The 10616-nt window shown below is 59.8% G+C and overlaps 2 protein-coding genes across 2 annotated transcripts; both read right to left on the bottom strand.

Annotated features, from left to right (window-relative positions):
* Positions 1–421: 421 nt before the first annotated feature.
* Positions 422–3086, bottom strand: SPEF1 (sperm flagellar 1; the record flags this gene model as incomplete). The annotated part of the gene is made up of 7 exons (XM_080716664.1): positions 422–529; positions 612–732; positions 895–955; positions 1081–1120; positions 1308–1464; positions 1769–1880; positions 2978–3086. 7 exons carry the CDS (start codon positions 3084–3086, stop codon positions 422–424), a joined length of 708 nt encoding a protein of 235 aa, XP_080572790.1.
* A 3355-nt stretch (positions 3087–6441) lies between these two features.
* Positions 6442–8358, bottom strand: CENPB (centromere protein B; the record flags this gene model as incomplete). Its single annotated transcript, XM_080716617.1, has 1 exon — positions 6442–8358. One exon carries the CDS (start codon positions 8356–8358, stop codon positions 6562–6564), a length of 1797 nt encoding a protein of 598 aa, XP_080572743.1. The 3' UTR covers positions 6442–6561.
* Between the last annotated feature and the right edge of the window lie 2258 nt (positions 8359–10616).

The raw sequence follows: 10616 nt of genomic DNA, 5'->3' as shown, positions 1-10616 counted from the left end.
AGAACTAGCCTGGTTGGAGACAGCAATGTCCTCAGAGCTGGGCAGGGACCCAGTTCTACGGGTGTGGACTGAGCCAGGGGACCACCTCCCGAGGCCCAGCGCTGGGAGATCCAAGGCGGGGCCCCAGGTGTCGGGCTCTGCTTTGGGGGGCACGCCGGGTCTCCACACGTGGCTTCTGGGCTCTGGAAAGCTGTCCATTCTCCTGGCCCGGGTGGAGTGTAAGGAGAAGGCTCAGTCCCTGGCCTGCACTCCAGGGCTTCTGTCCCAACACCCCCAGGCTCACCCTCATCCCCAGGGAGGGAGGCACTAGGGCCACAGCAGGCTCAGGCGAGCATCTGCACGTCCGCTGGTGGGTGGGTGAGTGGGTCGCGGCGCCTGGGCTCTGGCGGGTCCTGGGCAGTCCCCGTGCCCGGGCTGCCGCTCACCGCTGCTTGCGCTCCGCCTGCTGGAGCCGCCGGGAGAGGTCATCGATGCGCACGTTCTTGAGCTGGAGCAGGTGTTCCAGGCGCCTCACCTTCATCTGCAGGACCTGGGCCGCAAGGTGCAGACATCAAACCCGCCGCCCGCTGCCCTGCCCCTGCCCCGGACGCCCAGCTCCCACAGTCCCTCACCTGCACAGTCTCCTGAGAGGCCAGCAGCTCCTGGTCTTTTTCTGCGATCTGGAGGACGAAGCTTGGGTCGCCCTGCAGCACCTGGCTATACCCAGGAGGCCGGGGCGCTGGCCGGGCCCCCCTGGGGTGGAAAGCAACTTAGCAGAGGCCTGGACCTCTGCCCCCCCTTCCAGTCGGTGTCTGTGACAGACCTTGGGTCTTTCCCTTCTTGGGCCCCCCACCCTCGCACACTCCACACCCCAGTCCCAGCCTGGTGAGGTCAGGAGCTCCCAAGATTCTTTACCTGAGCTGTTCTCCTCCCTGGGGGTCCGGCGCCCCTTCCCCTTGGGCCTTTTGGGACAAACCTGAGACAAAGCACGTGGAAAAGAAACCTTGTTAGGGTCCTGCTCTGTCTTCCCTGACCCCGCAGAAGACAGGAGGGATGGAAGGAAACCCCTGCTGCGCGGGAGAGTGAGAAAGGCCACCTTACCCACATCCATGTAGCCACTGCCATCCTGAGGCGCCGGCTCCTGAAAACACAAACACAAAACTCCATGGACCACAGCAAAAACCTCTGTGGTCCACTGTGCGCCCGGGGAACTCCCATCCCATGAGGCCCCATGTCCCTTCTGCAGCCCCATCACCTCTCCTGGGCTGCTTGGGAAGCCCCAGCCCCCGCCCCACTCCCAGCCGCTGGGGAGGCCCAGGTGGAGGCACCTGTACGGAGCCCGAGCCCTGCTTCCGCCGCCTCTGCCTCTCCTCCAGGCGCTGCCGCAGCGGGATGAGTACCAGCTCCACCACGCCCGGGGTGCACTGCGCGATCTTGCGCATCACCTCGTCGGGTACTGAGAAGTTCAGCTTGTTCAGCACCTTCCTGCGAGGCAGACACAGAGGTGGCGGGCTGGGTCCCACGGGGAATGAGAGGTGGGCGCGTGGCTCTGGGGATGGAAGGGCGTAGGATCTGAGCCCCGTGCAGAGCTCTTGGGCATCCCGAGGTTGCTTGCCGCCTTCCCAAGAGAAGAGCTCCTAGATTTTGTCACCGAGTGGACTCTGCCCGCGCTGGCCCTCCCCTGTGCCCCAGTCCCTGGGCCACTCATACCCGGGAGGTGAAGACAGCCCTTCCTGGGACCTCAGGGCGGGGGCTGGAGAGCCCCACTCCTGCGCCCAGTTGTTGTTACCTGTTCAGGTGGCCCCAGTTGCTGAGCTTCTGCTGCAGAGAGTTGGCGGGGACATAATTGTGCATCTCCACCATCTTGGGGAAATAAAACTTGATGACCTCTGCCACCAGGACTGAGGGAGTGGGGGTGAAAGAAGACACGGAAATGGGGGTCAGGGAGAAGGGGGGATGGGAAGTCAGCAGAATGGTAGAGCCCGGCAAAAACATGGAAAAGCAGAAAGGGGAAGGATGATAGGGAGGGAGACGAAGAAAGAGAGGTCAGTGGTCAGACTGAGATCCTGCTGCACCCCTCCCCCACTCGCTTGGGGCACAGAAAAGCTCACAGTACGTCTCCAAGAGAGCCCTTTGCGAACCCAGGGACCCATCCTAAGAATTCACATGAATGCACACACTCAATACATACTCTCCAGCACCAACATCTCCAAAGAGAGTCACAAACTCACACAGAGATATGCGCTCTCTCCACACATACACACATAGAACAAGAACATGTACGCCGGATGCCCATACGTGCACCTACAGAACACACACACCTGTGTAAGCACAGAGCCACACGTGTACACAGCCTCCTCAAACAGACACATCCAGCCAGGCGTGGTGACGCACGCTTGTAATCCCAGGATTTGGGAGGCTAAGACAGGAGAATCATGGTTTGAGGCCAGCCTCGGCTACTTAGTGAGGCCCTTTGCAACTCGGTGAGACCCTGTTTCAAAAGAAAGAATAAAAATAGGGCTAGGAGTGTCGATCAGAGGTAAAATGTCCCTGGTTCCATCCCCAGTACCACACATAAAAAAGACACATCCAGAAACGCGTACGTCTGTCATCAAATTTCCAGGAGACACCCCCTAAACGCAGACCCCTGCACAATCGCAGGCTGTGTCAACACACACATGACCAGACTTGACAAAGACAGACGTACAGAACACACAGCAACGAGAGGCACAGACAGTGATGCACAAATATACACGCGGATACCCAGCTTAGTCAGTAAATCCCTGGAGGGACTCAGACACTTACAGCTCATGCATACAGGAAAGAATAAGCCGACCTACACACGGTCACATACTGTTCATCACAAATAGTAGAACACACACACACACACACACACACACACACACACACACACACCAACACCACACAGTATGCACACAGACTCCCTCCCACACGTTTATACAGAACAGAACATGTAGAAACACACAGGAATGCACACCTCCATCACTGAAGTCCCGAGAGAGGTTTCTCTTGGGCCGGGACAGCGGGATGTTGTCTACCCACAGGTACAGCTGGTGCAGCGCCTCCTCGTCCACGCTGCTCGCCATCGGCGCCCTCGGCAAGATCAGGCCGTTTCAACCGCGCGGCGTCCAGCCCCAGCCTCAGGACCCCTCAAACGCCTCCTCTCTCGCCACTGCGGGCGCCCAGATCAGCCTCTGCCTCCCTAACCCAGAGACTCCGGTCCCAGCTGGGAGCAGCCATATTGTTTTCTGAAACCATGGCAACCACTCCCTACTCGCCCGGGAGCAGGGCCTTCTGGGAGTTGTAGTTTCCCCGCGTTACCGCCTCCTGGGCCCCAGCCCTGAAAAGGCAGTTTAGGTGTCCTTACCTTTCCCTTCTCCCCAGGAGAGCATCACCTCTGTGCCCTCGCCACCTGCGGACCAGCCAGTGAACCATTCCTGGATCTGTCAGAGCCATCTAAGCCCCCAGAACCTTTGGGCCAGCACGCCCTGGGCTGGGCTCCTCCTAAGTGAAGGCCTCATCCCCATGTTTGCCAGCTTTATCTGGGGGCTCACTGAATAATCTGCTACACCTCTGGGCTGTGTGATAGGCTGTGCAGTGCCAGCACTTCCTTGCTGGCTCTCTCCCAAAGTTCTGTACTCAGAGGGCCACTGGCACTCCTGCATCCCCGCTGGCCTGGTGGGGCACTTAACGTAACTCAGACTCCTACCAGAGCAGCAGAGTTCAAGGTCAGAACTTTGGGCAAGGCGTCCAACTTCTTAACCTTATTTTCTCCTTTGTGAAATGGGTACCGTTCTCACTTGGTTAATAGCGAGAAAAAAATACAAAATAGAAAAGTATTTACAAAAGACCTGCATTTGTATTGAAACTGGGGAAGAGGGGTTGGTTATAGGCCTGGAAGGAGTCCTCAAAAGCTCCTGAAGCCATGTTTATACCCCTCACCTCCCTCTAAAGAGCTGTTCTACCATGGACTTGAAATTGATTTCAGTAATTGGCTTCCTTTTACAACCCTAGGAGGGCCAGGAATATGGCGTTCTTAGTTCAGGGGCACAGAGCAGCAGTAGAGGCGACCTTCTAGGGTCAGCTGGGGGAGAAAGCCTGCTTCTTCTAACCGACTGATGGTGAGGTGCGGGCACATTCCCGAGCCTCTCTGTCAGTTCCCCTAGCTTCCGGGGACTTTGCAAGTATCTCAAGTGTTTAGTGCCTGGCACGCAGTAAAGGCCGGACTAGCTTCATTCAGCTGGTGTTATCATTAATGAGATCATCTCAATCCCAGCAGGAGCCGGATGGAGCGATTTGCCTTGTGGGTACTTGGACCCATTGGGGGAGGGGGGTGCCCAGGGGAATCCCAACTCTTGTTGTCACTTTGTTCCAAAGCCTTGAAGCCCTGGAGGGCAAGCAAGAGTGGAGGTCACCCTCCTCCTTTCAGCTTGCATCATGGCTTGGCCTTCCTCCTAGGAACCACTTCCAGCGCCGGCCAGGGACAAAGATGACCTGGATGCCCCCCACCCCACCCCCTAACATTCCAGGGTGGGGAGAGGAGGAACCTGGTGGCAAGGGGGTGGCGAGGGGTTGGGAGGGAAGGAGAGGTGAGGTGCCAGCTGCAGGCCGGGTAGGAGAACCGGTTTGGGGCTCAGCACTGCCCGCCCTGCTGGGGCGGAGGCCCTCCCCTGGCTGGAACCGCTGGGCCCCAGCCTCCGTGAGGAGGGAAGGGCTGGGCCCTGAAGCGGAGGTGAGGTAGAGCCAGCAAAGGGCCTCACCTTTGGACTGGGGTGCACCCGGAGGGCACTGCACGGGAAGCTCGCAGCTCACCCACAGCCTCCTGGCGGTACCATCTGTTCCCGGCAATCTGACCTTCCCCCTGCCACTGTCCTCGAGGGTGGCCGCCAGCTTGGGAGATGGCAGTCACCAAGAGGCGCCCGCTTACCTGGACATGGAGGTGTGCGCCTATGGTCCCAAGTACTTGGGAGGGTGAGGGAGAAGGATCACTTGTGCTCAAGAGTTCTGAGAGCAGGCTGGGCTGCACAGATCTCATCTCAAATAAAACAAAAATAAAAGGGCCAGGTGTGGTGGTGCACGCTTGCAATCCCAGCATTTGGGAGGCTGAGATAGGAGGATCTCGGTTCACGGACAGCCTCAGCTAGTACTTAGTGAGGCGCTCCGCAATTCAGTGAGACCGTTTCAAAATAAAGAATAAAAAACAGGGCTGGGGGTGTAGCGTGGAGGTAGAATGCCCCTGGGCTCCATCTCCAGTATCGCAATAATGATAATAATAATAATGATAATAATAATAATAGAAATAGGCTCTCTCTTAAGGCATCAGAGGAGCCCAAGCGTACCTCACATGTCCCTCCAAACACTTAGGTGGCCCACAGGCCCGTGTCCCAGCCTTCCTGTCCTGGTGCTGCTCCTGCAGGGCTCTCCTTTAACCGCCTCAGTAGGCCTCGTCCTCAGGGGCCTACCGTCTGTCTGCTTTGGTCCAACAAACCGCTGGCTCCCTCCCTCCTGCCCCAGCCAGATGCCCCCTCCCCCAGCTCCTCTCTAACCCCAGAGCAGAGCGCGGCTACGCTCCCTCAAGTCTGGATGAAGACCCTTCCTCCCCACGTCCGGGGAACACGGAGACATGGACGCTGAGGGCTCCCCCAGCCCCTCAGCCCCGTCTGGGCCACCCTCTCCTCTCAACCCTCACTCCCATTTCCCACCAGAATAAGGACCGAGGGGAACCTGGAAAGGACGTGACAGACACAAGCCCAGACCATGAAGGCTGCAACCTTGGCTGTTAAGATGTTCACCCCCACAAAAGGGGGGTGGACAGGTTTATTGACTTCAAACTGGGGAGGGGCAGGCGGATGACCCTGGGCCCAGCCCCAGGCCCCTGCCCGGGATGGGCCCTGCCAGAGAGGGGGCGACGAGAGGCCCGGGGCCTGCCGCTGCCCACAAGGCAGGTGCCCACTGTAAGTCCCTGGAGGGCCTCTTGGAATCCTCCGTTCTGGAAAGAAAACCAAGGGCCAAAGTCACACGGACTGGGCCAAAAGGAGGGACAGGGAGGTGGAGAGCAGACAGAGTTAAGACTGTGCTTCTCAGGCGGGCGGGCGGCCCCGGGGGGCGGGGGCGGGGGCGGGGCTGCCAGCCTTGTGGGGGCCCAGGCTGGGCCTCTCTGCAGCCCTTCCCAGAATGGCTTTGGGGTCCCCCCACCAAAGACCTGGTGTGGACGGCAGGGGGCGAGGCACTCTCCGGCCGGGTGCTTCCAGGGCTCGTCCCTGGCCGCTCTGTGGTTTAACCCACTGTGGCACGGTGTGGTAGCACCGGACAGCTCCCCACTCACCCCACCTGGTCCCCGGAGCCCAGGGACAAATGGGGAGGAAGGGACTCTGAGAAAGAGGCAAGAGACAGGCGGTGAGGCACGGCTCCGGCCCTGGGCCTGTCTCGGGGCCAGGGGAAGCATTGCTAAAGGCCCTGGGGCTCCCCCTCCGGCTCCATCCACAGTGGCTGCCCAGAGAGTTCCGCGGCCCCGGGGCTGGCGCTGCCCATCTGGGTCGGGGCACGGCTGTGCCCGGCGGCTCAGCTCTGATGTCCGAGACCCCGGACTCCCGCCTGCCTGGCGTGGTTCTTCCTGGTCACGTGGACCAGGTCATGTTCCAAGTGGAGGATGTGGCTCTGCACACGGTCGTCAATGGGGAAGGAGGTGAGGTACCTCTTGACCATGGCGAAGTAAGCCATGGCCTCCCCGAAGCTGGGCACGGGGACCTCGTCGCCATCCTCATCGTCGTCGTCGTCGTCGTCGTCGTCCTCATCCTCATCTTCCTCCTCCTCCTCCTCCTCACTGTCTGACTCAGAGTCCTCCCCACCTTCCAGGAAATGGAGGGTAGGGCACTGGGCCTCCTCCTGGGCACCGTAAGCCCCGAAGCTGCCGCCGGCCTCCACCACTCCCTGGGCCCAGTCCTCGGCCTCCAAGCCCTCAGAGGAGCTCTCGTCCTCGTCGTCGTCGTCGTCGTCGTCGTCCTCCTCCGCGTCATCACTGTCATCAACGTCTCCCTCCTCCTCCACCTCCTCCTCCTCCTCCCCCAGCTCCTCTCCCTCTCCTCCTTCCTCCTCCTCCTCCCCTTCCTCCTCCTCCCCCTCCTCCCCTTCGCCCTCCTCTTCCTCCTCCTCCTCCTCCTCTTCCTCCTCCTCCTCCTCCTCCTCCTCGCCCTCGCTCTTGAGGGAAGTGGTGATGGTGGCATTAGGGCCTCCCCCAAAGCCGGCCTCGCGAAAGCAGGCGGCGATGTCGGCCGGCTCCACCGCCTGCCAGGCCGCCGCCACAAAGTGGAGGGCCTCCGCGAGGCCCAGCTGCAGGCCCGAGCGATCCTGGCCCTCCAGGGCGGCCATGGCCTTGAGCAGCAGGGCCTGGCGGTAGTGGGCCTTCACCTGCTGGACCACGCCCCGCTCCAAGGGGTGCGCGGCGCCCGGGGGGAAGTAGGCCAGCTGCACGTGCCGCAGGCCCGAGGTGTCCAGGGGCGGCGCGGCCAGGCGGCCGGCCAGCAGCAGGACCCGCCGCGACTCCGCGGCCATGCGCGCGTCCAGGGCCTTCAAGTACTTGGCCAGGGCCTGCGTGGTGACGCCGCCCTTGGCGTTGGCGGTGTAGTCGCAGGGCAGGCCGCCCGGGCCCGCGCGCGGCTTGGCGGACTTGCCGGCCACCAGCGGGGGCAGCTTCTCGCTGCCGTCGGCGTTGGCGCACAGCAGCACGCTCAGGCGCGGCGCGGCCGGGGGGCGCGCCGGGCCGTCCCCCGCCGGCTCGGGCCGCGGGTCCGGCCACAGGCTGGCCTCGGCGGCGCCGAACACGTCCTGCGAGGCGTAGCCCTCGGCCACCGACGGCGGCGGCTCCTCGCGGCCGCCCTCGGGGGGCGCGGCGGCCGGGCCGGGGGGCGCGGCGGGCGCGCGGGGCGCGGCGCGGCGGGCGCGGGCCACGCCGCCGCAGGACAGCACGCCATGGCGCCGGCGGAAGCGGTCCAGCCAGCCGTTGGAGGCGGTGAAGTCGTCCATGCCCAGCTCCTCGGCGATGCGCAGCGCCTTCTCCTTGAGGATGATGCCCTTGACCGGCAGCCCCGCGGCGCGGATCTGCTGGAACCAGGCGATGAGCAGCCCCTCGAGCTTGTCGTAGGGCGACAGCTTGTTGGTCTTGCGGCAGGTGGACGCCACGCCGTACTTGCGCTCCGACGCCAGGATGGCGCGCTTGTTCTTGAGGATGGTGCTGAGCGTGGACGGCGGGATGTTGAAGCGCCGCGCGATCTCGCCCTTGCGCAGGTCGGGGTTCTCCTCCACCTCCTGGATGATCCGCGACTTCTCCCGGAACGTCAGCTGCCGCCGCTTGGGGCCCATCCCGGCGCGCCCCCCGCCCCGGGCCCGGCGCCGCGCCCGCCCCGGGGCGGGGGCCCCGAGCCGCGCCCCCCGCCCGGGACAAAGCGCGCGGCGGCGGCGGCGGCGGCGGCGGACGCGGGAGCGCGGCGAGCGGCGGGCGGGCGGCGAGCGGCGGCCGCGCGGGATCTCGCGGGAAGCGGGCGGCGCCGCCTCCGCCGCCGTGCGCGGCCCGGCCACCGGGGGCGCTGCTGCGGCCCGCGGCCCGGCTGGGGGCGGGGAGAGCGGGGGGGGGCGGGGAGAGCGGGGAGGGGGCGGCCCGGCTGGGGGCGGGGAGAGCGGGGGGGCGGGGAGACGGGGAGGGGGCGGGGAGAGGGCGGGGAGGGGGCGGCGGCGCCCCGACGCCCTTCCGCTCGCCGCTCCGGCTGCCTTCCGCTTGCAGATGGGTGGCGGGCCCCTGGCACCGGGCGGCGTGGACGCTGCGGTGGGCATCGCCTGCGGCCGTGCCTGGCACCAGCCATGAGCACTTTGTGTAGGTGCATGTCATTGCAAACGTGCTTTTTCTTTTCTTTTTTTGAGGACTTAGGCATGGAATTCGGGGGCATTCTACCTCCGAGCTACAGTCCTAACCCTACCTTGTATTTTTGTATTATTATTATTATTATTATTATTATTATTATTATTATTATTATTATTGGTGGTACTGGGTTTCCTGGGAGCCCTTCTACCTCCGGGCTACACTCCTAACCCTACCTTGTATTTTTGTATTATTATTATTATTATTATTATTAGTGGTACTGGGGTTCCTGGGAGCCCTTCTACCTCCGGGCTATACTCCTAACCCTACCTTGTATTTTTGTATTATTATTATTATTATTATTATTATTATTGGTGGTGGTACTGGGGTTCCTGGGAGCCCTTCTACCTCCGGGCTATACTCTTAACCCTACCTTGTATTTTTGTATTATTATTATTATTATTATTATTATTATTATTATTAGTGGTACTGGGGTTCCTGGGAGCCCTTCTACCTCCGGGCTATACTCCTAACCCTACCTTGTATTTTTGTATTATTATTATTATTTATTATTATTATTATTATTATTATTATTATTGGTGGTACTGGGGTTCCTGGGAGCCCTTCTACCTCCGGGCTATACTCCTAACCCTACCTTGTATTTTTGTAATATTATTATTATTATTATTATTATTATTATTATTATTGGTGGTACTGGTGGTACTGGGGTTCCTGGGAGCCCTTCTACCTCCGGGCTACACTCCTAACCCTACCTTGTAATTTTTTTTTTTTTTTTTTTGGTGGTACTGGGGTTCCTGGGAGCCCTTCTACCTCCGGGCTATACTCCTAACCCTACCTTGTATTTTTGTATTGTTATTATTTATTATTTATTATTATTATTATTATTATTATTATTATTATTGGTGGTGGTACTGGGGTTCCTGGGAGCCCTTCTACCTCTGGGCTACACTCCCAGACCTATTTTTACATTTTTATTTGGAAACAGGGTCTCCCAAGCCAGCGCGTGCGGCTGGCTTCGAACCTGCGCGATCCTCCTGTCTCTGCCTCCCAAGCGCGGGGATGACAAGCGTGCGCCACCACACCCAGCTTCTACCTTGTATTTTTATTTTGAAACAGGGTCTCGCCAAGTTGCGGAGGCCTCACGAAGTAGCCGAGGCTGGCCGTGAACCTGCGATCCTCCTGTCTCAGCCTCCCAAGTATTGAGAGGACAAGCGTGCGCCACCACGCTGGGCTTTATTCTTTATTTTGAAACAAGGTTGAAACTATTCTTTATGAATATAAAGAAACTATTCTCTATTCTTTATTAATAGGGAATAAACTATTCTTTATTCAAACAAGGTTGAAACTATTCTTTATTTTGAAACTAAGTTGTGGAGGGCCTCACTAAGTAGCTGAGCCTGGCCTTGAACCTGCCATCCTCCTGTCTCAGTGCTTCCCAATCGTGGCATGCACCCCCACCCCCAGTTTGACAGCTAAATTTTGCTTTGTTTTGTTTTGCGGGTCTGGAGATAGAACCCAGGGGCATTCAACCTCCAAGCTACACCCCCTGCCTTATTTTTTATTCTTTATTTTGAAACAGGGTTTCACTGAGTTGCAGAGGACCTCACTAAGTAGCTGAGGCTGGCCGTGAACCGCGATCCTCAGGTCTCAACCTCCTGAATGCTGGGATGACAAGCCTGCGCCACCACGCCTGGCAACAGCTCAGTTTTAAATATATTTGATGATGCTAATGGCATCCTAAAAG

This window comes from Muscardinus avellanarius, assembly GCF_963383645.1.
Source record: "Muscardinus avellanarius genome assembly, chromosome: 19".
NCBI lineage: Eukaryota > Metazoa > Chordata > Mammalia > Rodentia > Gliridae > Muscardinus > Muscardinus avellanarius.
The sequence above is the reverse complement of the archived record's forward strand: the minus strand, read 5'-3'. Positions and strand labels throughout refer to the sequence as shown.